Raw genomic sequence first — 27,137 nt, forward strand, 5'->3', positions numbered from 1 at the left:
GGCAGACAGGGTCCTGGGATAGACAGCTCCAGAACTGGGTGGCATCGCTGAGTGACAAAGACACATCACAAGAACTGAAGTCGTGGGGTCGGAATCAATGAGCCTTCACTGGGAGGACCTGCCCTTTGGGAAGCCACCTTCTTTCCCATCTCTGCCTCCCCGGCCGGGGTCACACATGTGGGCTACCGGGTGGCTCCCCTGGTGCTTTGCTGGCTTCTCAGGGCTGTGGGGGGTGGGGTGGGGCCATGCATCCTGGCCTGGGCTTCCTGTAGCTCCCATGTGTGTTTCAGTTAAGGCACCGTCTGCCTCCCAGCACTTCGGCAGCAGTGCTGCCACCCCGGCTTTGGGAACCCCTCCCCCGGGTGTGGTTACTTTTCACTGGCGCCCTGATTGCCGTCTGGGGGGACGGCATCTGGAAATGCTCCCCTGCCTTCCACGTGGCACCCATGTCTTTGCTGAGCTGATGCAGTGACCACAGGTCCTACTGCTGCGGGGGCCCTGGTGTCAGGCAGGGGGAGTCGGTGGCCTCTTGACGGGAGGCCTGTGGCGTCATGGGGGCTCCGGCTGGTCACCCTCTCTCCTGTCCAGAGCTGTCCTCACCAGCAGCCTGTCTGGGAGATACTGAAGTTCCCTGGCAGAGCCAGTGTTGGCAGCACCAGTGGAGGGAGGCAAGGTCCGACGCTGAGAATCAAGTTTGATTTAAGGAGGTCTTTCCGAGCAGGAGGGAGTTGTCATTGGGTAAGAATCACTGTCACGGTGCAGGATGGGTGCAAACAGCAAGGCAAGGCTTTTGAGGGTTTCCTAGAACCCTAGGGTGCAAACTCCTGTGGATGCTTCCCGGTGAAGAGCTGGTGGGCCTTCTGGGAAGTTCCTGTCACAAACAATCACCCCGTTTGTCCCAACAGGAAGAGTAAAGAAATGCTAATGCCACAGGGAACAGCCAAGTCCTGATGAACTGGCCGGGAGGGGATTGGGCCTTCGCTCCGCCAGCCGCGTGCTAAGGCTATTCTCAGTTCTCGTCATAGCTCTTTGTCTTCTAATAAGTGATAGGTTTTTATTCATAAACGTAAATGGGAAGATGCCCATTTAAAAAGCAGTGTAAGGACTTCCCTGGTGGCGCAGTGGTTAAGAATCCACCTGCCAAAGCAGGGGACTTGGGTTCAAGCCCTGGTCCGGGAAGATCCCACATGCCGCGGAGCAACTAAGCCTGTGCGCCGCAACTCCTGAGCCCTTGTGCCACAACTACTGAGCTTGCGCTCCTAGAGCCCGTGCTCCGCAACAAGAGAAGCCACCGCAATGAGAAGCCCGTGCACTGGGACGAAGAGTAGCCCCCGCTCGCCGCAACTAGAGAAAGCCCATGCGCAGCAGCAGAGACCCAACACAGCCAAAAAAAAAAGCAACGTAAACAGGCTCTGAAGACCAGTGACAACGCTTTAGTAAGTCAGCCCCTAGACCTGCTTTGGATGGAAACAGTTTTGCTTAAAATGATTTATTTTCCTTGAATATTGTGATTTTCTTTTTCAGTTGTGTGTGATAACTTTCCCTGTACAGGCATTACCAGCATATGAGGAGAAATGATTAACAGATGCACAAGTAATTTTCATATGCTTGAAAGCTACAAAACAATGCGTTTGTTGCAGGAAATAAAGAGGACAGATGTAATAACTGAAATATTTATATATATATCTCAATCACTTAAAGAAGAAGTATTGCATTAAGTCAAATAATAATACCCGAGTGTTTATATGAAGCCAACTTGTGACTGCCTAGGTTTCTACAAGGGCTGGTTCACACGAGGGCCGACTCCCCATCCGGGCTCCCAGGTGCATGCCAGGCTGGACCCTGGGTGGGTTTGGGAAAACTCCTGGGTCTCCACTACCCACACGTGCTCCAGGGAACCTCCCTTCCCAGCCCAAACCCGGTCTTTTAGTCTTTCCTGATGCTTCTGGGCCCTCACACCCGCCGGCAGCGGTGACAGACCTCTGCACTGTCCGACTCAGTGCCAGGGTTTGCCGTCTTGCAGCCACGGTTAGTTCTTTGTCCCGTGTCCGCTGCCTTTGGTGCCCTCCCTTTTAGACCAGGGTCTTGTTTGCAAGAGAGATCTCCTCGTTAGCCCCCAGATTTCGCCATGTGGACTCCCGTGGCACGCGTGGCCTGTGTCCTCCCCAACTGTACAGTGGTCGTGGGACCCCATGGTGCACGTTGGCCCATTTATCTTTTCCCATTTTAGTTCTCATTTTTATTTAGTGTGGAGTTGCCTCTCCTAGTTCCTTTTCTCATCCACACCTTTAGTTTTTTCTCTTTTTACTTCCTGTGTCATATTGTGAGGAAATTTGGAATAAGCAGAAAAGATTTCCGGGTGTCCCCAGTGGAAAACTATGCATCATGTTAAGAACAGCCTTCCAGGGTGTCTGATTCTAGGCCTTTCTTGTCCTTGGTCTGCTTTTTGCCTCTGTAAGTTATAGGTAACTGATAGCAATGCAAAATAATTACAGTCTACAGACATGGAAAAAACATCTATTTGTGTGATTAAAATGACCTCCCCCAGCATCAGGAAAAAAAGTCAGTTTCTTGTCCATTTGTAAATTCATTTCAACATTTAATTGGATCATTCCTTTAATCCATATAAATTTGTGCTTCTCTGACTTCTGTGAATTGGTTGTAACACCTCACTAATACTCTCATTAGTAATGAGGTTAATAAAGACTTTAACACATGTTCATTCTATATCTGCAAGTCAGGATTCTGCCTATGGTAATTCTTCTTTAACCGCTATATGGATAGCGGAAACGTAAGATGTGCAACTGCTGTGGAAAATGGAAATTTGGCTGTTCCTTAAAAAGTTATAGACAGAATTACCCTGTGACCCAGCGATTTCACTCCTAGGTATATACTGCAAACAGTGGAAAACAGGACCTCAAACAAATACTTGTAACGTGAATGTTCACAGCAGTACTATTTGCAACAACCAAAAATGGTGGAAACAACCCAAGTGTCCATCAGTGGAGGCTGGCTAAACAAATTGTGGTTTAGACACAATGAAATATTATTCAGCCTTAAAAAGTAATGAAGTACTGATACACAGGACGTTGTGACTGAACCTTGAAAACATGATGCTAAGGGAAAGAAGCCACTCACGAAAGATCACGTACTGTATGATTCCATTTGTATGAAATGTCCAGAATAGGTAAATCAATAGGGACAAAGTAAATGTATGATTCAGAGGCTGTGGGGCGGAGAGAATGGTGAGTAATTGCTTAATGAGTATGGAGTTACTGGGGATGAAGAAAATGTTTTGGAACTAGATGGAGGTGGTGGTTACACAACACTGTGAACGGACTGAGTGCCACTGAATTGTTCACTTTAAAATGATTAATTTTGGGTTATGCGAATTGCACCTCAACAGCAACAAAAATGAGCGTAGGCAACTTCCACATCTGAAATCGTTTACATTTGAGTAACTAGGAGGGGGAGGGTTTAGCTCAGCAGTTTTAATGTTTTCGCACCAGAAACACATGACACATAGGACACCGACGGTGGAGTTGACCCAGGAAGCACACTCCCACGAGTTCCCAGGTTCATGCAGTTTCCAGCAAGTTTCCTATAATTCCACCTCATCAGCTTTGGTAACGCTGATTCATACAGATTACACGAGCCATACCCCGCAGAGGCAAGAATCTATGATTTGGGTGATGGCCATTTAAAATTTAGATGATATGAAGGTGTCTGGGGAGAAAATGTTAGTGTAAAAAGTTACGTTTATATAAAGAAGCTTAAAGAAGAATACAGAATTTGTACCCTGATCCCTGTACCTGGATCACATCTGTTCATACTTAAAAATAGATACAAGGAACGCTTTGTATAGGATTACAAAGTTCAAATGCGTCAGAAAGATACAGAATAAAAAGTGCCACCTTCCTAACCTTCGATCATCACTGTTAATGTGTCCTTGTGATTTTTTTTTTTTTTTTTTTTGCGGTACGCGGGCCTCTCACTGTTGCGGCCTCTCCCATTGTGGAGCACAGGCTCCGGACATGCAGGCTCAGCAGCCATGGCTCACGGGCCCAGCCGCTCCACGGCATGTGGGATCTTCCCGGACCGGGGCATGAACCCGTGTCCCCTGCATCGGCAGGCGGACTCTCAACCACTGCGCCACCAGGGAGGCCCCTTGTGATTTTTTTTTAAAGGAAATGTTTCAGTCTTGTGTGCTTGTGCTCACACACCCAGATTTTTTTTTTTTAATAAAGGTGTCATTACAAATTTGTAAATGGATTTTTTCAATCATTATATCTTGGAACGCTTTCCATTCGTATCGGCTCCTACAGATGGACTTTATTCTTTTGAATGGCTGTGTAATCGTCATGATGGTAATCAGCATTTATGAACACTTGCGGGATGCCGGTGCTGTTCTAAGTGCTGTGGACGTGTTATCTCATTTAATCTTCACGACAATCCTATGAGGCAGGCCCTCCTATTGCTCCTCTTTCACAGAGGAGGGAACAGAAGCACAGAGAGAATTAGGAAGAAACTTCAATTTCATGCGTCTGACCCCAGACCCACACTCTGACCACCCCCAGATTCTGCTCCCCTGTGCAGTTAGTTTGTGGGAAGGCGGGGGTTATCACCGCTTCTGGTTTACCCCTGACGGTTATTTTCTCTTCCTCCTTTGTTACAGCATCCCCTCGGATGTGTGTGCCCTGTGTGTCTCACACTCCAGGCTATGACCTCTTGGGGTCTCTGTTCTGTTGGAGTTCTCTTCATGTTGTCCTGCAGTTAAAAGAGATAGGGAATAACTCAGAAGAGCAAAACAATTATGATTAAGGTTTGCAAAATTATTCCCAAGAGTGGCTATCAGATTTTGATCTCTGAGCCCAGAAAAGAGAGTGTGCATAATTTCTATAGCTTGACGTGCGTACAGAAAGAAATCTCAGAGACTCTTCTGTCCTGTAGGAGAGGCAGGTCCTGGTTGTCCCCCTGGGATGCCACATGGCTGAGAACCACACTGAGACTTACTGGGTGTCCCCTGCCTGCCCTGCTACGTGGTGAGTGGGTCCCCAGGATAAAAGGCGGGGCCGAGGAAGCCCCTAATCCCTGGGCGCCTCGGCCCTTGCTGTTTATTTCTTCCTTTTCTTTGCTCTGGGTCATTGTGTCTCCCCAGCTGATGCGCTCCAGATTGAATTGTAGCTGGTAAGCCAGCCCACGGATCAGAGGGTGGGGCGCCGGGGTACTCTGTGAGTTCGTGGCATTATCAGATGCGGGGATATTGCGTAGAACAGTTGTTCACTGGGGATGCACATTTTGGCTTTTTCGGAGAAGGAGCAAACGGATACTGCAGTGTTGCCAGCCAGCCTGTTGCTACTGTCTTGAGCAAGCCTAACAGCGAGCCGGTTTGGATCCAGAGTCAAGATTAAACGTCATAGAAAACTCAAGCTCCAACATGTTTTCCTTCGGTCAGCAGAACAGCAGGATGCTGCCGCTGGCTGTGTGTCCTGGCTGACCCTGTGTTTCTGGCCGCCAGCTACAGTTTGCCATTTAGATCCATTTAGCAGAAAAGGATCCTGTCTCATAAAAATGCAGGCTGGGCGTGTGCTGGGAGCTCATTCTTAAATATCCTCATCCTTTTCTGGGAGAGAGGCAGGCACACAAAATAGGAGACTGTGTAGGCGGATTTACCAGCGTGTTTTCATATGCGTCAGACGCTTGGGAAAGTCTCTTTTCTGCCAGGTTGGGTAAGACACAGATTCGTGGGTAGGAAACCAGAGTTTGAAATTAGCTGCTCAGGTCACGTGGTCAGATCGCAATAGAGCAGGCGTTTGTGCTCTGAGGGCAGAGAAGGTCTGCAATCCCTTTCCTCACCCCTGAAGGTGTCCAAACCACCAAGTGAAGAAACACGCTTCCTTTGGTTCATCTGACCAAATTCTTCTGTCAACTTTTGGCCTGGTTGCCTCAATCTAGCTTCAGTCTTCCTGCCTGCTTGAGAGAGAATTTGGTGGGGGAGGCAGGGCAGTGTGTGATGGGTCCCCAGAGTCAGAACATGAACAGACAGCAGGGTCCAAATTGAAACCAGAAAGATGATTTCACTCCTGGAACAAGTCATTGTCTTTCCTAGACTTTCCTAGACAATGATTTTTCTTCCTTGTTTTGTTTTTTAATAAAGTCAATCAGTTGTCTTTTTGTGAAGCAAGAAGATAGAAGTGGACATCTCTGAACAAATTAGAGGATGCACATGGCTTTCTGTCACTTAGATTCTGAGTGCATGTGTAGCAATGCCTTTAGACTGTGACGCAGATGAAGTCCACCCAGGGTTAGCGAGTGGCCGAGGGATTGCTCCTGATGCTTTGGCTGGAGGCAGCCAGACGTTGCTGTTGGCCAGGCCCAGACATCAGGTGGCCTTTTCCAGGCTCTCTTTTGATGGGAGAGCAGCACGTTATGAAGTTGTGGTTTGGCCGTAACTTCCTGCAAAAAAATAGCATGTGTGATGACGTGATGACAGAGTCAGGGGCGGAAGGAAAGGGGCATGGAGATGGTGCGATATGACCAGGGGTCAGCTGTAAAATCCTTACAGATGTTTCCTCCTGGGGGTCAAGCTTCGGATGGGCAGCCTCCTACCGTGCTGCTGGTGGCCATTGGGAGGTTCCAACATGCACTTGAGACCCGGTTAAAAAAGTAAGAAAGATACATGGTGTCCCACGGAACCCAAAGCAGGAATGCAGCTGGGCCTCGGGAAGGTAGGGGAGGTACCAGAGTCCCGTCTTTGGGCTGCTTGCCTTAACGTCCCTCTGCACAGCTGCTTCCCTTTTCCGATGCAGGGAGTTGAAAGGTGGCCGCCTCCAGCCTCCACTTTGCACGGTGTGGCTCTAGCCTCAGAGGGCTTCATCCCTGTGTTTCCCAGCCTCTGTGTGTGTGTGTGTGTGTGTGTGTGTGTGTGTGTGTGTGTGTGTAGTGGGGTGCACTGAAAGTCCTTTTCCCCAGCGCTGGCTTGTGTCGATGGTAAGTCTGTCTGTGACACCAGCGATGCTGGTTGGTTGAGCAGAAATGTGAAATCAGGGGCTTGGGGGCAGTTGCAGCTTACGCCAGCCTCAGCATCCAGGGATTTTCTGTATTTGGTGGTACAGTATCGAGAAGATCCTAATAGATCATTCTCTTAAAATTTCTATTTCTGATTCTATCTTATACATTGTAGAGTATCTTAGTACATACAGTATTGCATGTGTGCCACTTGTAAATAGATGTACACCTATCAGAGGATACACAGCTCATTTTATGCAATGTGGGACTTGTCCTTTGTTCACATTACATGTAGGATGTTTACCCACAGAGTCTCTGGGAATATTCAGTGATTCATACAAGGGAACAGCTCCTATCGTAAGAAGCATAAACTGCGTATTTTCTTTCTTGACCCTAAAATAAACTTCTTAAAGAGATTTATATCCACAGATCTAGAAGTATCCACAAGCAGAATTTCACAGTGTTGGTGCATGAAGTTCAAACACGTACTGATACCCTCCCATCAGCGTGAAGAGGAAGGTGGCCCGCGCTGTGGGTTGTTGTCAACGTATCTATACCTATTTACATAAAATTATGTTTTAATATAAAAATTAACCAAAGGTGTTCACTTATAGGAAACAAACCGCCTGTTGTTTCACTTTGACATTTCTTAGCTCTGGACTTTTTCCTCCCTAACTTTTCTTTTGGAAAGAATTCTGTTTTTACTTTGCCCATGTTTCTAGTTAAGATAAGTTATCTGTACCAACATGAAATAACTCTAACATTTTGTTCAATCTTTTTTAAAATTGCAAATTATTTTATTAGGTTCATGCAGCATATATTTGCATGATAAAAGCATTTTTATTTCTATGAAAACCTGACCAAGTTCTTTTGTAGCTTCATCTTTTTTCTTCTTTGAGATGTAATTCACATATAACATTACATTAGTTTCAGATGTACAACGTAATGATTTGACGTTTGTGTATCTTGTGAAATGATCACCACAATAAGTCTATCACCTCACGTAGTTACGATCTTTTTTTCTTGTGATGGGAACTTTTAAGGCTTACTCTCTTAGAACTTTTAAGTATACAACACAGTATTGTTAACTCTGGTCCCCAAGCCATCTGCTGCATCCCCAGGGCTTGTTTATCTCATAACCGGAAGTTTGTGCCTTTTGACTCCCTTTATGCGTTTTGCTTTTGAAAGCCCTCCTGGCCCCGTACGCTGAGCTTCTCTAAGGATTTGTTGACCTGGGACTGGAGATGGTTTCGTGTTGGGGAAAGAACGTACGGGGAGGCCGAGGCTTGGCATTGGCTGGACCTCCTTTCTGCCAGCAGTGTGCTATGACGGGCACCGGGCCTCAAGCTCTCCATCTGCGAAATGGGAATGATGATCTCACAGGGTCACCATGAAGGCCGAATGCAGTAATGAATGCAAGTGCTCGGCCAGCTGGAAAGCCTTCAGAATGCAGGTTGAGGTCAAGAAAGGCCATGGCTTCAGTTTCTCCTGAACTTCTGAGCAAGGGCATGTGCCAGAACATCATGGAAAGGGCATCGTGAGGGGCCAAGGAAACCCCATGGGCCTGAGCAGTCTTCTCCCGGCATGGGAGCGTGTTGTCCTGGGCGTGATGCTCCTTCTGTGTCGCGAAGAGGAAATTCCAGACCTTGAGGTCTGGCTCTGGGTCACGTTCCTGGGTGTGTCTCTCCTGCGCTTGCAGGAGAGGATACATCCCACTGACTCGCCAGTGCCCGACACGGGGCCTGCTGTGTCTCAGACGCGGGATGGGTTAGCGAGCGGGAGAGAAATGCATCATCACACCTGTCGCAGGGTGGGGACGCGGGTGGTGTTTGTCAGGAGGCACTAGGGTAAAGAATGGAGGTCAAGAGCTCGGGCTTGGAAGCACAGACTGGGTTCAATTGCTGACCCTTCCTGGGCCTGTTTTCCCAACCGTGATGGGCCATAGTAGTACATCTCTCAGAGATTTGGGCTGAAAGTGAACGAGGTGATGCAGGTTAACATGGAATCTAGCTGAACAAAACGTCAACCGTCACCACACCATCATCACGTGACTAACATGGTCGGTGTTATTAACAGCTCATCGATCATCGTGATCCGGAACTTGGAAGCCCAGAAGCTCCATTTGTCCTGGAGCTTTGCCTTCTCTTCCCTTTTCCCTGAGTCATCACTTTCGTTGTAATTTTGGCTCAGCTGGGCCCGTGCACTTACTCTTTAGCTCAGGTTCACTGCAGCACCCTTGATCTTCACCTCCGTCGGCGGGAACATTCTCCTGTCTGACAAGGTTTCAGATCTGGCGGTGGGGGGTGGCACGGCTGGTATTTTTCAGACCAGAGCTGTGCCTCAGCATTAATGACATGGCGTTGGCTCCGCAATTTAGCATCCAGCCAGCAGTGGAGGGCGGATCTGCAGTCATGTGCTTTCCTCTTTGACCTTCAGCTGGTCTTTGGCTGGGGAGCCGCGGGGGACACCGTGCAGGAATCAGAGGGCATGTATCCATGGCTTTACTGCTCACTGTCAGCAGTGTACCCACTCAGGCTGTTCCTGGGGAATTCATCCATGTGGTCCATCTTCATCTCCTGCCCCAGAAGCCACACCCGTCTTCTCTCCTTTGGACAATGAAAGTAAGAGGGTGGGGGCTTCCCTGGTGGCGCAGTGGTTGAGAGTCCGCTTGCCGATGCAGAGGACACGGGTTTGTGCCCCGGTCCGGGAAGATCCCACATGCCGCGGAGCGGCTGGGCCCGTGAGTCATGGCCGCTGAGCCTGCGCGTCTGGAGCCTGTGCTCCACAGCGGGAGAGGCCACAACAGTGAGAGACCCACGTACCGCAAAAAAAAAAAAAAAAAAAAAGTAAGAGGGTGCCCCATCTTTGACCCTGGAGGCTCACCCTGGAGGCTGAGCCCTGCTCAGAGGCTGCCAGGCAGGGGTTCTTCTGGCAGGGGCAGCTGTGATGCAGGCATCCTTGCGTTTCCTGGACGAATGTCTTAAACTAAGTGTGATAGTTTAGCATTTATTCCCAAAGAGCATAGATTGAAAATGTGGGGGGTAGTAATTTCCCTCGAGCTGGAAATTCCCACTGCTGCCTTCTACGTGTGTTTTGTAAAATCTCTGAAATGCTTGCAGAAGCGCCAGCTGACCGAAGGAACTTAAGCCATGAGAAAGTCATGCCAGCGTGATAGTTACGGGGATGGCTTTTCTCACACTCTGTAGGCCCAGCCCCGCCTCGGACACACTTCCTCCCTTTCATGCAAGTCCCTTTTCTGACACTAGTGTGGGAATCAAGCCTGGGGCTTGATAGAGTTGACTGTCATACGTATAGGACGATTCCTCACATGTCATGGGTCAAAAACTATGGTTATTTAATGGGAACAGTGATCGAGTCAGGAAGGTAGGTTAGTTGTGAGCAGAAGCTAGTATCCCCAGCTTGTCAGTACCATGCAGGTGCGTTGACTGTTTGCTCTTGTTTGCAGCCGACAAGGGTGCATGTGCATCCTCTATGATCTAGTGTCGTGATTAAGGATCACAGCAGTTAACTGTCTACACCACACAGGATCTCGGCTTGGGGGTCAGCGAAGCACCGAGCATTAATTCAGATGAGCAAGTGGTCTGAGGATGCCAGCTGTCAGGCTTGTCAGAGTCGGGATGTAAGAACGGTTCCTTCCTAAAAAGGGGGTGGCACCCTACTCCCTTGAAAAAGCCCTGCCCCTTCCCCTGTAAACTAAAGCATCTGCCTCCCCATCTTTAGCCTCCCTCCTCCTCCCTTTATCTTTACTCTTTAAAATTAAAGCCCTCTTGCCAGGTGGGCGAGAAGTCAATCTGTGAATTTAGTTCTCACTCCTTTATTCTTTGGCCACTGAATAAAGCTTGTGCTGTGTCAAAAACAAAAACAACAAAAACGGTCCCTTCTGTCCTCCCTGCACAACCCAACGTGAGCACCAGGCGGGCTCTTGATGTGGAGTCTTAGCTCTGACACGATAGACTGGCCACTGTTATCTGTGAAGATGCCCGGCGCATAGTAGGTGCTCAATAAAAATGCAGCAGATGAGCGCAGCCTCCTAAATGCCTCTGTTTCCTGTTTTGGTTTCCCTCCAGTCCTCTTAAAGTTCCACCCCTGGTGGGTATCGTTGGTTCCACTGCCCTTAGGACAAGTCCAGGCTCCAAAGGCTGGTGGAGAAGAGGGGAGGGGAGGAGGGCGAAGCCTCCTCATCCGAGTTCCGGCGCCCTTGGGGTTCAGGGCAGCCCCTCCCACCTGAAGGGTAAGTTCATGGTGTGGCCGTACCAGCCGATCCTAAGGATGGGCAGAGCACCCTGGATGGTCATTGGGTGCCAGGGCTCTGATGTGTCCGTTTCCAGGACCGTGTCTGCTTCAGGAGCCCATTGGCTGGGGGCAGGGGGCTTGGTGAGAAAGGGGAGGCCACATCTCAGTGTTTTATCACCTAACCTGGGGACTGACGTCCATCACTTTCGCCATTTTTCTACTTTTTAGGAGCAAGTCGTTAGGTCCAGGTCACGCACAGGAGACCAAACACCAGGAGTCGGGGATCACTGGGAACCACTTCAGAAGCTGCAATTATGATCATTCTTTATCCTTAGTTGCTAGATCTGCAACTCGGAAACAGTGAATATTGAGTGTTTTGTAAGAACACGACAGAATATAACAATAAAATCCCACATTGGTGCCGGGAGCCTATGCAGGCCAGGTGTCCCGTGGAGCCAGTGGGTTCCCCGCCAGGAACAGGGCAGCTCGTGTCTCTGCCATTTGTCTGGTGACCTGTCTTGCCCAGTCACCAGCCCACACGTGCGTTGCTTGAGAGGAAACAAAGGTGGTGAAAGAACAGTTGGTTCCTTGGGCAGGAAGTGCGATTTAAGTAAAACACTGGGTTAAAATTTTTTTAAAACAGTTAAGGTCACACCTTCTAAGACTCAGATACTCTGAAATTTCTGCTTAGCTGCACAGAGTTTGTACATCGGGACAGAGTGCTCTCTGGAAACGCTGAGAAGCGGTGGGAGCTATTATAAGAAGAACGGAAGTGAAGGGGTGACGGAACTTGCCCTTCTTCCCCATTTCAGAAGTGTCTTCCTTCTTCTTTTCCTTCTTTAACTTGTCTGAGGAGTCAGGCAGGAGGAGGACTTCTTTCTGAACCGGGGCCGGGAGAGGGATGGGGCCTCTGCTGCTCACTTTTTCTCATGCCCAATACATGACCTTGGCTTCCCTAGAACTTCTAGGACGTTCCTTTGCCACCAGCAGGATGGAGAAGCCACCCCCTCTCTGGGGCCAGAGCACTTGATGACTGAAAGATTGCTAGACTTTGGAATCCTCCAGACCTGTCAACTCTGTAATAGCAAGAGGCAAATAAATTTAACAATAGTAGAAAGGGACGGCATTTATTTTTGGCTGCATTGGGTCTTCGTTGCTGCGTGCGGGCTTTCTCTAGTTGCGGCGAGCGGGGGCTACTCTTTGTTGCGGTGCACCGGCTTCTCATTTTGGTGGCTTCTCTTGTTGCAGAGCACAGGCTCTCGGCGCACTAGCTCAATAGTTGTGGCTCACGGGCTTAGTTGCTCCGCGGCATGTGGGATCTTCTTGGATCAGGGATCGAACCCATGTCCCCTGCATTGGCAGGTGGATTCTTAACCACTGCGCTACCAGGGAAGTCCAGGACAGCATTTTAAAACAGTATAAATATTTTCTTACTAGGAACAGCTTTTTGGGGGTGGATGACATCCCAGAAGTGAGATCACTGTGCTTTTTAAACACCCATCCAAGAGTCAGGGAAGATCAGGGGTCATCACCAGACAGGCTGCTCTAATTCCCTTCTCTGGAGGGATGCTTCCAAGATTTAAACTTGACCAGTGATAGGAGGAGACAAGGCGATTTGACTGAAGATCTTTCCACAGGCAATAGAAACAGAACCTGCAGAGAATCTAGATAATGGACTTATCAGACATCTCTAAAACACGTATGTTCATTACGTTCAAGGAAATAAAAGTCATGATTTCAAGCTTTGGCATGCAATCGAAAACTGCACAATAGAAATTTTATGGTGAAAAAATACAATAATTGATATCAGGAAATCAGTAAATGGGTTCATCATCACATTAGGTACATCTGTAGAAAGAACTGGAAGATAGGTTAGAATAATTCCAAATTGAAACTCGGACAAAAAGATGGAAAATAAAGAAAAGAATATAAAAGACATATATGGTAAGGGAAGAAAGTTTAATACAGGCACAGTTGGAGTCCCAGAAGGCGAGAAGAGGTGTGATAGACCAGGGACGATGCTCGAAGAAGTGACAGCAGACATTTCTCCATAGAAAATGCCTGGCTGGGTGGCCGGAGCTTTAGTCACTGTCCTTATGACTGGCCCACTCCTGCTCCTATGAAAGGCTGGGACTCTTGGCAATATTACTGGAGTCCAAATGCAGGAGACCGTGTTCCCCAAAGATCTCTTTACTCCTGGGGCGTTCTGCTTGGACTGCAGGCCTGGTTCACACTGGCTGGAACCCCCAGGTTGAAAGTAGAATAAATTTTCCTATGGAAACAATAGTACAAATGGATGTCGGGGTCTTCTGTTGTAGAGTGCTATAGTGCAGGGGCAAGCTTGGGAAATAATCATTTATTTACAGCATTATGTCAACAGAAGAATACACACCTGAGTTTCAAATGATGGGCCAACAAATGCAGTTTGGAACACAGCTGTCAGCCGTCCCGTTGACGTCTTGGGGTGGCCTGTGTGATCTCAGTCACTACGGCTCTGTCTTTGATTCCTCTGAAAGTTTAGGTCTGATGTGTAAGTGATCTGATTTGCAGGAATCAGGACTTAATCTTGCCTCCTGTCCTTGTATCTTGCGGACTGCGCAGGCACCAGTAAGTCAATGAGGGCATGGACGCATGCCTTCCGGAGAGAGATGGTTTGGCCAGTGGGTATGGGGGAGGGGAAGCCTGAAGGTCGATGAACCCTTTGCTGATTATAGGACTGCAGGCAAGTCACGTAAACGTTTAGACCACAGCTTCCTAACGTGGGAAATGTGGACAGTACATCTGTCCTCTGAAGGGTTGTCGTGAGCACCCAGTGAGATAAAGGAAGTAGACGTGTGCCTATGTTCCCTGTTGAACCATCTAATCATCTCTCTTGGGGCTTTCAGCCTCCTCATTTTTGCTTATTTCTTCATATTCTCTAGCGGGATTTTTTTACATTTCTCCTGGGCATTTTTTGCACCTCAGACATGGCACCTTATTCCCTCTGTGTGGACTTGAGATTGTGCTCGTATACATCTAGAGGATTGTGGACGTTTCCAAGCTGTGTTCACTATTGTCCTTGGGACCTCAATCTAGATGCTTAAATTCATTTATGCTATCTGTATGCTTAAAATTCGGTGTGTAAGCAGTTTTTCCCATGAGAGTAAACAAAGTCTAGTGCCTCCCCACATGGCCGTTGCGTGCAGGGGTGTGTCCAGTGTCCTGGACAAGGCCTTCACTCCCCTGGGTCAGACTCCACCCTGCTCTCAGCTTCCCTCACTTTTGGGCTCAGAGGATCAAACTGTCAGCCACCCCGCGGTTCTGCCTGTTTCTCTCCACCCACAAGACCTGGCTGGCCTCTCTCATCCTCCTAAATTCCTAACTTAACTCCTTCTCCACACGTCAGACACTTAAGGCTTTTTAGAAGTAATGTTAACGCTTAAAGTCTAAACACTTAAATAAATGGGTGACTGAGTGAAACAAATCAACAAATAAATGTAAAAATCCTTGCCGGTTGGGTTCTGATTGCCAGACCAGAGACAGATGCTGGAGTTAGCACTTCCATAGTTCACATTATGCGCAAATAGTATTCTGCCTCTTTGATGTTTGATAGGTCTGAGATGAAAGCGTCACGAGTACCATCTATTTATTTAAAGTTATGTTTTAGGTGATTTCTAATTTTTATAAATAATACCTCAGTGAACTTTTTTTTTTTTTTGCTGTACGTGGGCCTCTCACTGTTGTGGCCTCTCCCGTTGCGGAGCACAGGCTCCGGACGCACAGGCTCAGCGGCCATGGCTCACGGGCCCAGCCGCTCCGCGGCATGTGGGATCTTCCTGGACCGGGGCACGAACCCGTGTCCCCTGCATCGGCAGGCGGACTCTCAACCACTGCACCACCAGGGAAGCCCTCAGTGAACTTTTTTTGTGCTCATTTTTTTCCCTTCTTTTAACTGCATTCTTAGGAATGGAATTCCTGAGTCTGTAGGTCTTGTTATCGTTTGCAGTTTCCTATCCATAAGAGGCATGTGGATTTATAATGTTATCAACAGTATACATTCCTTATTAGTTTCTCAACCTTACCGCCTGTAAAGATGTCTAGAGCGTCTGTAGAACAGTGCTTCGTGAGTTTGGAGTGGAGTGGCTGGGAGGAGTGGGTGGAAGGTCGGGAGAAGGCAGCTGTCTGTCCTGGGAACCCACCTTGATCGGGCCTTAGTGATTCTCTGCGGAGCTGGGTTGAAAAGGTTCCTGAAATAATGTGTCCTGAGTTGATTTGTGACGTCTTCCGTTAGAGCAGGATCACGTAGCTGGGATATAGCTGCCTAGGATTTCCCGTTCTCTATTCTGAGAGGTGGGAGCCCTACCTGCAGCCTGTTGCCCTAGTCCAGGAGTGAATTAAGTGACACCTAGAGATTTATGTGGCAGCAGCTGAAAGTTTGTGGTTCGTGATTCCAGATTTACACGTGATTAATAATGGGGACCGTTCAAACAGCAGAGAGTGTCATGGAAGAGTATGTGATTGTTCGCAGAGAATTGTATTATTAGCCCCAAATAATAGCAATAACGTCTATGGGAGGAATATCCAGGAAGTAGCAGGAACCGATAGCTCGGCCTCAAAATGGCTCTGGTATCAACCGTACAAGTTAGAATACAAAGAAATCCTGATTATCCCCCAGGGAGGATTGTACTAAATTTTATTCCTGCTTTGTGCAGTCAGAATTGGTTTTATTCTCGTGGAAGTGACCTAAATGTCCATCAACAGATGAATGGATAAAGAAGATGTGGTATATATCTACTATGGAATATTACTCAGCCATAAGAAGAATGAAATAATGCCATTTGCAGCAACATGGATGGACCTAGAGCTTGTCATACTAAGTGAAGTAAACCAGGCAGACAAAGACAAATACATGATGTCGCTTATATGTGGAATCTAAAAAAAAAAAGATGCAAATGAGCTTATTTACAAAACAGAAATAGAGCCACAGACATAGAAAACAAACTTATGGTTACCAAAAGGGAAAGGCGGGGGGGATAAATTAGGAGTTTGGAATTAACATATACACACTGCTGTATATAAAATAGATAAACAACAAAGACCTACTGTACAGCACAGGGAACTGTACTCAGTATTTTGTAAGAAACTATAAGGGAAAAGAATTTGAACAAGAGTATACAGATATAGATGTGTGTGTATGTATAGCTGAATCACTGTGCTGTACACCTGAAACTAACATGACATTATAAATCAACTATACTTCAGTTAAAAAAAAAATTGGTTTTATTCTAATGCCTCCCCGGTGGTTGGCAATATGTCCCCCTTTCGTTAAGGCAAAACCCAGCAGACGTATCTTTAGGACATGTGACTCTACTAAGGAAGGTAACTCTGGAAAGCAATAGTCAAAAAGCACTCCTTGTGGGTTCTAGAAATGGACTATTTTTTAAAGAAATTTACATTTGACAGGGCGGTTGATTTAACCCGATGAGAGCCTTTAAGGATTTCACCGGGACTCAGAAAATTAGGTTCTGACTCTGCGGCCTGCTGTGTGACCTCAGAAGCCACGCAGCTTCCTCTTGTGCAGAACTAGAGGCTGGACAGGGCTGTGACAGTCTCCTCATGTCAGGAAGCGAACGAGCTTCCTTCCATCGGTGTCAAGTCCCCCGGAAGTAACGGGGCCATGGAGAGCCGTGAGCAGCCCGGGCCTCGCCCCTTCTCTTTCTCCTCTGCCTCCTTATCCACCCAGGATTTCCTGCTTCAGACCTTTGCCATTTCCCGTGGGATAGTCATGACTCAGGGCGTTTTCCTCCTGTGTGTGTGTGTCATGGTCTGAATGAGGTCCTGCAGGAAAAGGAAGTCACCAAGCTGAGTGATTCATGAGAAGCGCCGGCATCCTGCCTGGCTCCTCTGCCATCCTCGAGCCGAGCCTTCCCCTCGTGGCTGGAGGGGGAACAGCAGGCACGGGAGGACGAGGTCCCCAGGTCATCACAAAGCCATCGGCCCCCGCAAGATGATTTAGGCCGTGCTTTGTAAGAATATTTTCCTTTCGGAGAGAAACTAAAACTTTGCCTATCCTTTTGTCCTGTATTTCCTTCCTGTCAATTGTATAAGAGAGAGATGTTGGGAGTTACATTGTAAAAAGAAAAGAAACACTGAGTGTATTTGTTGGAAGAATGAGCTTCAATCTAAATTTGAGCAGGCTGGCTGCTTTAACTATGCAGGGTCAGGGGGATTTTAGCTTGAGTTATCCAGAGAAGATGATGAATAGAGATGAATAATTTGGAATTTTGGCTTTGGAATATTTCATCTTTAAGGGGATTTTAAGGGTTGGCCTCGCAGAACCCTTGGGCTGTTGGGAGGACTTGGAGCCAGTTTTGAGCTGAGCCCTTGCGTAGAGCAAATGGATGTACTCCAAAACATGCCCCCGGAGCAGAATCATGACCCCCAGGATGCACCCTGGAGCCCTGGAGCCAGCCCCTCCCTTAGAGGGCGAGCTCCCTGCTGCTGGGCGGAGGCTGTCAAGGGGCCGACGTCCCAGCTGGGAAGGAGGGCGGCCTGGGTGGCAGCCCAGTTCTTCCATGTCCAGTGTCTCCGGGGCTGCGAAGACCGCAGGATGGCAAGGGTGTGCTCATCCACGGGGGCTTTAAGAGCAGCTGAGATGGGAAGGAGGGCCTTGTGGTTTGGGGGGAGTGAGGAATATTAGCTGTAATCCCTCCCGAAGGTGCAGCTCAGAAATAGCAGCGGCATTGATTTGGAGTCAGAGGAGCTGATGTTTCCATTCTGTCCTCACCTCTCTGAGCTCCGCACAGCGATGCCCACACTGCAGAGAGACAGTGCTTGGTGCGCTCTCCCTGGGGCTCGGGACCAGCGCAGGCCGCGTGCACCGGGAGCTGACGCCTTCTGGACACTGACTTTCTGATGAGGATCCTGAGCCCACAGCCCTCTCGCCCCAGGTTTGCTGGAACGGCCCCCTGAATGTAGGAACGAAAGGGCGTGCCCGTAGTTCAGATGGGCAGTGGTGTTTCAAATCTCATTTCATATTTCAGTGTCTAGAGAAAAACACCTTTATCTGAGTTTCAGCGTTTTCTCCTTGATCTGTAGGCTTTTAACGTTATTTATTTATTTATTTTGCGTACGTGGGCCTTTCCCGTTGCGGAGCACAGGCTCTGGACGCGCAGGCTCAGCGGCCATGGCTCACGGGCCCAGCCGCTCCGCGGCATGTGGGATCTTCCTGGACCGGGGCACGAACCCGTATCCCCTGCATCGGCAGGCGGACTCTCAACCATTGCGCCACCGGGGAAGCCCTAACGTTATATTTTTAAGAGAAGTGTATCAGTATGTTTTTTCCTTCTTGGGCTAAATGTGTCTCGTTTCCCTTTCTCTGTCCATCTCGAGTCTACGTGATGCCCTCAGAGCAGGGCGACAGGACTTTTCCACGTGCCCTGCGGCCGCTCTCAAAGCACAGCTGCTGACAGCTGGGGCAGTTGCTTTGCTCTCCTTCCCCTGCTTTCTGGGCAATCTCTCGACTTCACCTTGTAACTCTTCCTTTGAAATTTCCACTTCTACCATCGGATTTTTAATTTCTGAGGGGTCCCTCTTAAGCTTCTGAATGATCTGCTAAAATTGCATCCTGCTCTTTTTTTTGTGGGTATAAGTGTCTGGTATTTCTTAGCTGAGGCTTTCTTTTTAAAAGATTAAAATGCATTCCCAAAGCTCTGTTTGCACTGGGGCTTGTGGGTGGGTGCACACGTGGCCTGTAGTTGGGAGACGCCACATGTCAGGGTCTGCAGGGTTTTCCTCTTCCCCAGAGGGGCACCCTCGCCTCTTCCATCTGGGGTCCCACAGGCCAGGGCAGTAGCCCCGGGGCCCCATGAGTTGCATGTGGAGTCCCGAGCCAGCCGGTGGCTGATACACAGTTCCTGGAGAGTCAGCCTCCTGGGTCCTTATGGAATGTCCCTCCCCTGGTTACGTGCCTGGGGCGCCCAGGGTGTTATTTTGTGCAGCTTTTCACCTGATTCTGATTCCAGCGTCGCCCTGCAGCTCTTGATACCTTCAGGGAATGTGGGCGTGGACTGACTTGCTCTCCTCCCTGTAGGCCCTTTGGCTCCAGTGACACCCCCTCCCCCAACACTGCTTCTCGCTGTCATCACTGGTCTGATGGTTGCCTCTTCTCCCATCCCTTTGACCTTGTGAATTTGTGTTTTGTATTCCTTGAACCATTTGACCAAGTGTTTTGGAAGGGACTGCAGAAAAACGCATGTGTCCTAGTTCCAATGTGTAACTGGACCCCTATCCTAATCAGCTTTAAAGAATTATTTAACAGAGAAAGAGCTGAGATGCGACCTTTATATAATTGAGCACAACTGGAGGTTCTTATGCAGGCATCAGATTCTAGAGAGAAAATGTTAGAAATGCAATAATTAGAATTCATCATTTTTACAGGGCGATACCTAGAAAAATAGGTTATATCTTTTTAGAGTGCTAAAGTTTTGAACAAAATCAATTCTATTTCTAGCAAAACAATGTGATGCATTGCCATATGTCTTAGACCCTCCAAAACTTCCCAAACTTCTGGAAATAAATGTACTGTGAGCATATGCCAATTCTAGGTTAGTTACTGTGTATAGATGGGACATGTTTCTTAAACTTATTTTTACCATACTTCTTTTCATTTTATGAAAGCAATACGATTTCATTGTTGAACATGCTGGTATGAAATAGAGGAAAATATCCCCCTTCCCACCAGCTGGAAGGAAGCTCCCGTGTCCTGGGTTCTGTTTAGACTCAGTCAGCATCGGCGGCCTTCATCTTCACGGCTGTGTTCTCTTCCTCTTCCAGGACACCGGTGTCGGGAAATCGAGCATTGTGTGTCGCTTTGTCCAGGATCACTTTGACCACAACATCAGCCCAACCATTGGGTGAGTTCTCGTCTGTTCTTCTAATTCACCTTTCCTCCTTTCTAAGCACTCAGAGAGGTCATTCTGTGTCTGAGCCTTCAAGTGGTTTCATCCCAGCCAGTGAGAACCAATCCCAACTGTAAAGACTTGGACAGAAATTCAGGGACTTTTAGGCAGTGTGTCCGGTCTTACTGTCCCTGTCAATCCCCTCCATCCCCCCAACCAGCCTCCTCACACTGCAGCCTAAGGCCATTTCCTTGATCTCCGAGAGCGTTATTCTGCAGATCACGCTGGGGCAAATCCCCGAGGGTTCTGCTTTGGGTTCTGCTTTGACTTCGCCTGCATGGAAACCGGGAACGCATCCACTCACAGCAGAGCTGTCTGCACAGCCTGTGGGCAGATTGATTTTCCTTCCCTGGCTTAATCCGATGTCAGCATCTCCTTTCTAACGCTTGGGAGGCGAGGGGAGGATTGCTCACCCCAGACCCCGACCTTGGAACGTAGGAGCGTTTTCCTGTTCCATTTTCCCCTTTCCTACGGACGCCTTTGCCAGATGCGCTTTTGCTGTGCGGTTTTGCAGGTGCCTGATACTTCACTGTCGTAGAACTTGGCCTGGCTTAGTTTTCTCCCTGCAGACAGCATGCTCTCTGCAGAGAGCAAGGTTCGGTCTTCCTCAGCAGAGAAACAATGAGTGTATAAATTTGGGGAACTGGGTAGGATTGATGAGGACAGGGCGACGGTCTCCATCAGCCGTAAGTGGAGAAAATTCATGGCAGGCACACAGCAAACTTCTGACTCACAACAAGTGAGTCCTCTGGGAGGCCCCCTCCCTCCCACTGTGATCACTGTGCTGGGGAAAGACCGAAGGCTGTGAAAGGGCAGCGTTTCAGCAGCGAAAGTTCATCCTTATCGTCCTGTGACTCATAAGAAACTCTGGCTGCGGTTCAGGCAGATTGTCGGCGTCCTGAACAGACGTGTGTGTGCACCTCCCTTTCTATTTCGACCTTTACAAGGAAATTGTGTTAGCTTCTCTGCCAGACTTTGCTTCCCGCAGGGAACGAAGTCAGTTCAGCATTGCTCGCACCCATCGCTCGAGAAGGCAACTAGAGGGAAGAGAAGATGCCTGAGAGTCTGAAGTCGTAAGCTAGCAAGGAGGCTGAAAAAAAACCCCAAACAACCAAAAGACCAATGGTTGTCAGTCTTCATTTCAAATAGTGATATATCTCCTAGTGGCAGGAAATCAGGGACAGAGAGGGGTGTGTGCATGTGTGCATGTACGCGCGCGTGTGTGCAGTGTGTCTGCACATATAGGTATATACGTACATATATATATGATACTCATTACTACTGTGACTAGAGCTGTTCCTCACGGGCTTACTGTGTACCAAGGTGGGGATTTCACAGCTATCATTTCCTCATTTGACCCTACAACAGCCCGTAGATCATGCAGAATAGATTTGGGACCTGTTTCATAGGGGAGCAAACTGAGGGACTTTGTGAGCCCCCGTTCCACAGGCCCTCTGCATTCTCTTCTGACTGTGTCATCAGATTCTTCTTTGACCAGGGTCAAGGCCGTCTCTCAGGTCTCAGATCTACCCCCCTCTTATCTGTAAAGTGAAGGGGTTGGCCTGGATTTTTTTTTTTTTTTCCCAGTTAGTAAAGTCTAAGATTTTAAAGGCACAAACTTAGTTTTCTAAGCCTGAGAACTTGTTACGGGCAGAGTTGCTGTATTATTTATCCCATTGCCTAGAATATATTGAAAAATGAATGAAAGTCTGCTTACATCAAAGTAGAAACAAAAACAAAAATAAGTACCAAGACAAAATATTGATATAGCTGTCCACATAAAATTTAAAAAAGCGTTTTTGGAAAGAATCCATAAACCAAGTAAAAGGGCAAAGATTTAACTGGAAGAATATTTTTTAAAATATACTGTTACAAAAAGCTGGTGTAAAATACTCAAAAAGTACATAAGAAAGGGATGAACATCCCAACTGAAAAGTGGGAAAAGGTCACGAACTAAAGATTCGCAAAAGCAAAACAAGTGAACAGTGAACTCTAAAATGATGTCCAGACTTAGGATAACTATAACAAAAACAGGAATGAGATACCATTTTCTATGTGTCATCCTGAAAGATTTGAAAGATTCTTGGTTGGGGAAAAGGTCATCTCATACACTGCGGTGGGCATATAGGTTGGTACAACCCACCGTTTGGTGAACGTAGCAACGTGGAGAATATATGCTTCTAAGAATTAAGTCCAAAGAATAGTGTACAAGGACACAAAGGTTTAGGTACAACGATATTCATGTAACTATTGTCATAATAGTGAAAAATAGGTGATGAAGATGAACTTATATCCATAACATGGTGTGTAATATGCAGTCCCTTTAGATAATGATGTTGATCTATGTTCATAGAAATTGAAAGATGTCCACAATATGTAAAGTGGAGGAAAAACAAAATTTATGTATCATCAGTTTGGGGGTAAAAGTTGTGTAAAGATCATTTGGAAGGACATATACCAACTTATTAGCAGTGATCGTGGCTAGGTAGTGAAATTACAGTTGATTTTACTTTCCTGCTTTATTTTCATTTTTTGAATTTCTTTTTTGTGAAATACTTATATTGCTTTTATAATGAGAAAAGTAGTAAAGATATTTTTATTTTTGGAATATATTTGCTCTGACCGGTAATCTGGGATGTATAGTTTAAGAACTCTTAAAGAAATGAAATGTCATGGGGCAGATGCGATATTGATCGTATTAGGTCATATCACTTAGAAAAATACTTAGAATTTCCACTTAGTACAATTGTATGTTGATAATTACAACTATTAACCTTGGTGTGTGTGTATGTTGTGGGAACAGTATGGGAATTGCAGGGCCGAATACCTTTCTCCCTGGGACTTCTGTAGTTTGCCTCTTAGTCTTGGGGGAAAGGAGTAGAAATTGAGGAAATATTACTGGGCTGAGCGCTGAGTGGTTGGTCGCAGGGCTGGACCCTGCACTGGACCAGGAGGGCCTGCGGGGTCCATGAAAGTGAGAGACGCCCTGACATGTTTCCCCTGCAGACTCCGGTGTGTATCTCCTAAGGAGAACATGAGGAGGACACCATTATTGTACCTAGAAAGTTAGTTCGACTCAATGATAATATCTGACATATAGTCTAAATTTAGATTTCTCCAGTTGTCCTCAAAATGTCTTTTGAAGCGCTTTTCCTCCTAACCCAGGGTCTCCAGGGTCCAGTCTCGGTCCATACAGTGCATTTGGTTGTTTTGTCTCTTTCTCTTAATCTAGAACAATTCCCCTGCCTTTTGTTTTGTTTGCTTTTCATGACACTGATTTATTCCTAGCATTCAGGCCGTTGTCTGGTAGAACGCTCCCCATTCCAGATTTGCCCAATCACTTCCTCATGATTAAATTCAGATTAAACGTTTTTGCCCGGCATGCTGCCCAGGTGATGCGTGTACTAATCCCATCACATCAGGAGGCTCATGTCTGGCTGTCACAGGACTGGAGAGACTTGCTATTTTTTAATGAATGGGAAGCTTTATCCAGTACAAGGATTTTTACATCTTTCCTGAGCACAAAGAAAAAGCTTTAAGAGGAACTATGCAAAAAAGAAAATAGCAAGTGTTTCATTATCTACTGAGAATTTCAAATCCTTCCTTTTTCTTGGAGGAAACAAATGTTTGTTAAGCTACCCATCTTTATCCCTGTGCTTAGGCAAGCAGGATGGGAATGAGATACAGTATTCTAATCATTGCTACCAGTGCTGGATTCATAGAGCAGGGAGTATGCGCCACTGTTTGCACCTCTGCAGGGCCCACACTGTCAAATGCCCGAATACCAGCTGCTTTTTCACTCTTCACTGTGGTGATAATATGTTTTTAAAATCTAAGGTTTTATTTTCTTTCCTGATTTCAGGCATAATATCTTAGAACAATTGAAGATAAATGTTTTGGAAACAGTGTTTTGAATGCATTCTTTGCTTTCTCCCCCGCTAAACCCCCCTTGTACTAACAGAAAATGCAGAATATTTTTTTTGGTGACAGGACTCCACAGCCCTTCTTTCCTCTCCTTGACCCCTGAGAGGAGAGCTTCTGGAGTCCTGCAGAGGCTCCACCTTCACTTGCTGGAAACAGGAGTCTTCGTGAAGGTTGTAGGGGTGATCGGTAACGTGGAGATGTCGGTTTTCTTTTTCAGGGCATCTTTTATGACCAAAACAGTGCCTTGTGGAAATGAACTTCATAAGTTCCTCATCTGGGACACTGCTGGTCAGGAACGGGTAAGAACGTGCTGCTGCTGGCTTTCTAGGGAAAATCCTGGGGGGAAAAGTGCCAGCGACCAATGGTTTCTTTGTATTTGGCAAGACTACTGGTTGCTAGTGATAGAAACCCAGCTTGACATAATTTAAGCAAAAAAGGAAATGTACTCTTCAGCTATGAGAAAAAGAAGGGGGCAACATCATCTTAGGGTGAGGCTGAGTTCCATTCCTGCCAACGTGCTGTCCAGGGCGTCCGTCTCTTATTTGGTTTTCTTGGCTTGCTTACCTTTATTTTATTTATTTTTAATTTTTTATTTATTTTATTTATTTATATTTTTGGCTGCACTGGGTCTTCATTGTTGCGTGCGGGCTTTCTCTAGTGGCGAGCAGGGGCTACTCTTCATTGCGGTGCGAGGGCTTCTCGTTGCGGTGGCTTCTCTTGCTGCAGAGCACGGGCTCTAGGTGCGCGGGCTTCAGTAGTTGTGGCGCACAGGCTTCCTTGCTCCGCGGCACGTGGGATCTTCCCAGAGCAGGGCTCGAACCCGTGTCCCCTGCATTGGCAGGCGGATTCTTAACCACTGCGCCACCAGGGAAGTCCTTGGCTTGCTTGCCTTTAAATTGACTTCCTTTTTAGGCTGACCCACCAGCTTCCCTTCCACGAGGGTGGCAAGGAGGCCTCATCAGCAACCCCAGGAAGCAGGCACCTCTTCCCAGACCTGCCCCTGGGGTCCTTCTCCACCTGGTCATGTGCTTGGGGGGCTGTGGCGCCCCTACTGGTGGGGCCAGGCAGTACACTTACCCCTGGAGGTGAGGGCTGCGTTCAGCTGCGCCTGAACCCTGCTGGCTGGGAGCCGACGGGCTTTGTTCCCTGAGGAAAGTCTGGGTTCTCTTGCTCGGAAACAGGGCGATGGACATTGGGCTACCAGAAACAGCAAATGACTGCTTTCTTATTCCTGATTCTTTTTCTTTGCTGAAGATATTTATGGAGAAGATTACTCAAGAACCTCACATCTTTAGATTTTAAGAAGTGAAATAACAAACACCAGCAGACTGTCTAGAACAGAGAATGTGTGTAGTAAGTAGAGTGTATGTTATCAAAGTTGAGAGGGGTGGCCAGGAGAAGTGAACACAGCGGTAACCGATACTTCGTCTTCAATGAGAGCTTTCGGCCTGATCAAAACTTTCACCAGAGCTTGTGATCGTGGAGTGACAGGTTGAACTTCCCCTGATCTGGTCCCAGCTCAGACGTCACCTTCTCTGCCCACCCTGCCTAGAATGTCAGCACTTCCTCCCCGCCCTCCCCACCCCATTTTTCTCCATAGCCCTTACCAGCCTCTAATACACCACTGAATTCACTTATCGATTCTGTGGACCGTCTCCCTCTCAAAGAAAGAGAATCCAGGAGTTCAGGATAATCCATCATTTTTCATCATCAGCTCCTAACAAATCAAGTGTGTGTTTATATAATTTTCATTTTCTATAAATCCACTCTTAAAATGAACATTCCAGCGTTTGTAGATTAAGGCATTTCAGAGATTTTCTTTTCTTTAATTGGGACGAATCTTCTGTCCTACAAATGCTAACCTCATTAGAATGTCTTCTATTTCTCTGTGGAATTGAGAGTGCAGATATGCACGTATGAAGCTGCTGCCTGGGGCCCCTCTTTCTCTCTGTTTCCTGAAGTGAGGGGGATGGATTCCAGGGGAAATGTCTTCTTAGGGACCTCTTCTGCATGTACTTGTGTGTTCTCTGTAGTAGATCTGCTAGTTTTTTGTTTTGGGAGTTTGAGGGGTTGTTATTTAAACTTAAGCAGTGAGATTTTCTTGCTCCCCTTTTTACTTTTGCCCATGAAATAGTTGCTTTTGCAGCTGCTTTTATTGAGTGTAATAAGTCAATTTTACATAGATCTGGCAGCACTGCGGCTTCTACCGCCGGCTGCCGTGTCCTGAAGGCTTGTTGTGCTCCAGCCCTATGCTGAGTGCACTCTGAGCTGGGGACTGTCTTTATCTCCATTTACAGGGGAGGTCACCCAGGCACAGAGAGGTTAAGTAACTTTCTCAAGATCACACAGCTAATAAGGTGTAAAGCTGAAATTTGAATCCAGCAGTCTGGGTCCTGTGCTTTATAGTTCTGTTATGATAGAAAAATCATACAAAACCATACAGTTGAAAGTGAAATTACCCAAAATCCCAACCCCCAGGTATTTCCACTGTTGACATTAGGTGACCATCCTTCAGATAGCTCACTGTGTGTGCTGATAATTTCATATCAATGGGATCATGAGTCTTTATAATCTGCCGTTTTCCCTTGATAATAGTGTCCTTAAAGGGAGATTTCTGTATAATCTAAACAGGACATTTGACATTTACTTACTTATTCCAATAAAATATTCAAGGGGTCGATTGCTTTTGATGAAATTTGGCTCTAAAGTGACTATTTTAGTTTGGAGTCTGGCCCACTTAGCATCTCAAAGCAACATAGCAATAAAATTTTTTTCATATGACTGTATTTTTAATTCTTCTAATTGCTTTTCTAAAATTTGACTCTTAGAGGTTATAGACACCTGTGACTATATTACTGTGCCTATAATTTGAAAAGTGTTAGCCTTGTAAGTGCAAGGCACACCTCCGTACTAGTGATTCTCTTTATACTTCAGGGAAGAGGGATGGGGTTTGGGTGGCAACTTCAGGTGAATCCAGTTTGTGGAGAGCGACTGAGCCGTATCCACCCAGAC

The 27,137-nt window shown here is 47.1% G+C and overlaps 1 protein-coding gene across 1 annotated transcript in view; it reads left to right on the forward strand.

Moving 5' to 3' along the window:
* Positions 1 to 27,137, forward strand: part of RAB31 (RAB31, member RAS oncogene family) — a 112,429-nt gene that overhangs the window by 20,954 nt on the left and 64,338 nt on the right. Inside the window, exons 2-3 of the mRNA XM_079943533.1 lie at positions 20,077 to 20,156; positions 24,343 to 24,424. Coding sequence (XP_079799659.1) covers positions 20,077 to 20,156; positions 24,343 to 24,424 — 162 coding nt within the window. The remainder of the gene's footprint in view (positions 1 to 20,076; positions 20,157 to 24,342; positions 24,425 to 27,137) is intronic.

This window comes from Stenella coeruleoalba (assembly GCF_951394435.1).
Source record: "Stenella coeruleoalba genome assembly, chromosome: 14".
NCBI classification, from domain to species: domain Eukaryota; kingdom Metazoa; phylum Chordata; class Mammalia; order Artiodactyla; family Delphinidae; genus Stenella; species Stenella coeruleoalba.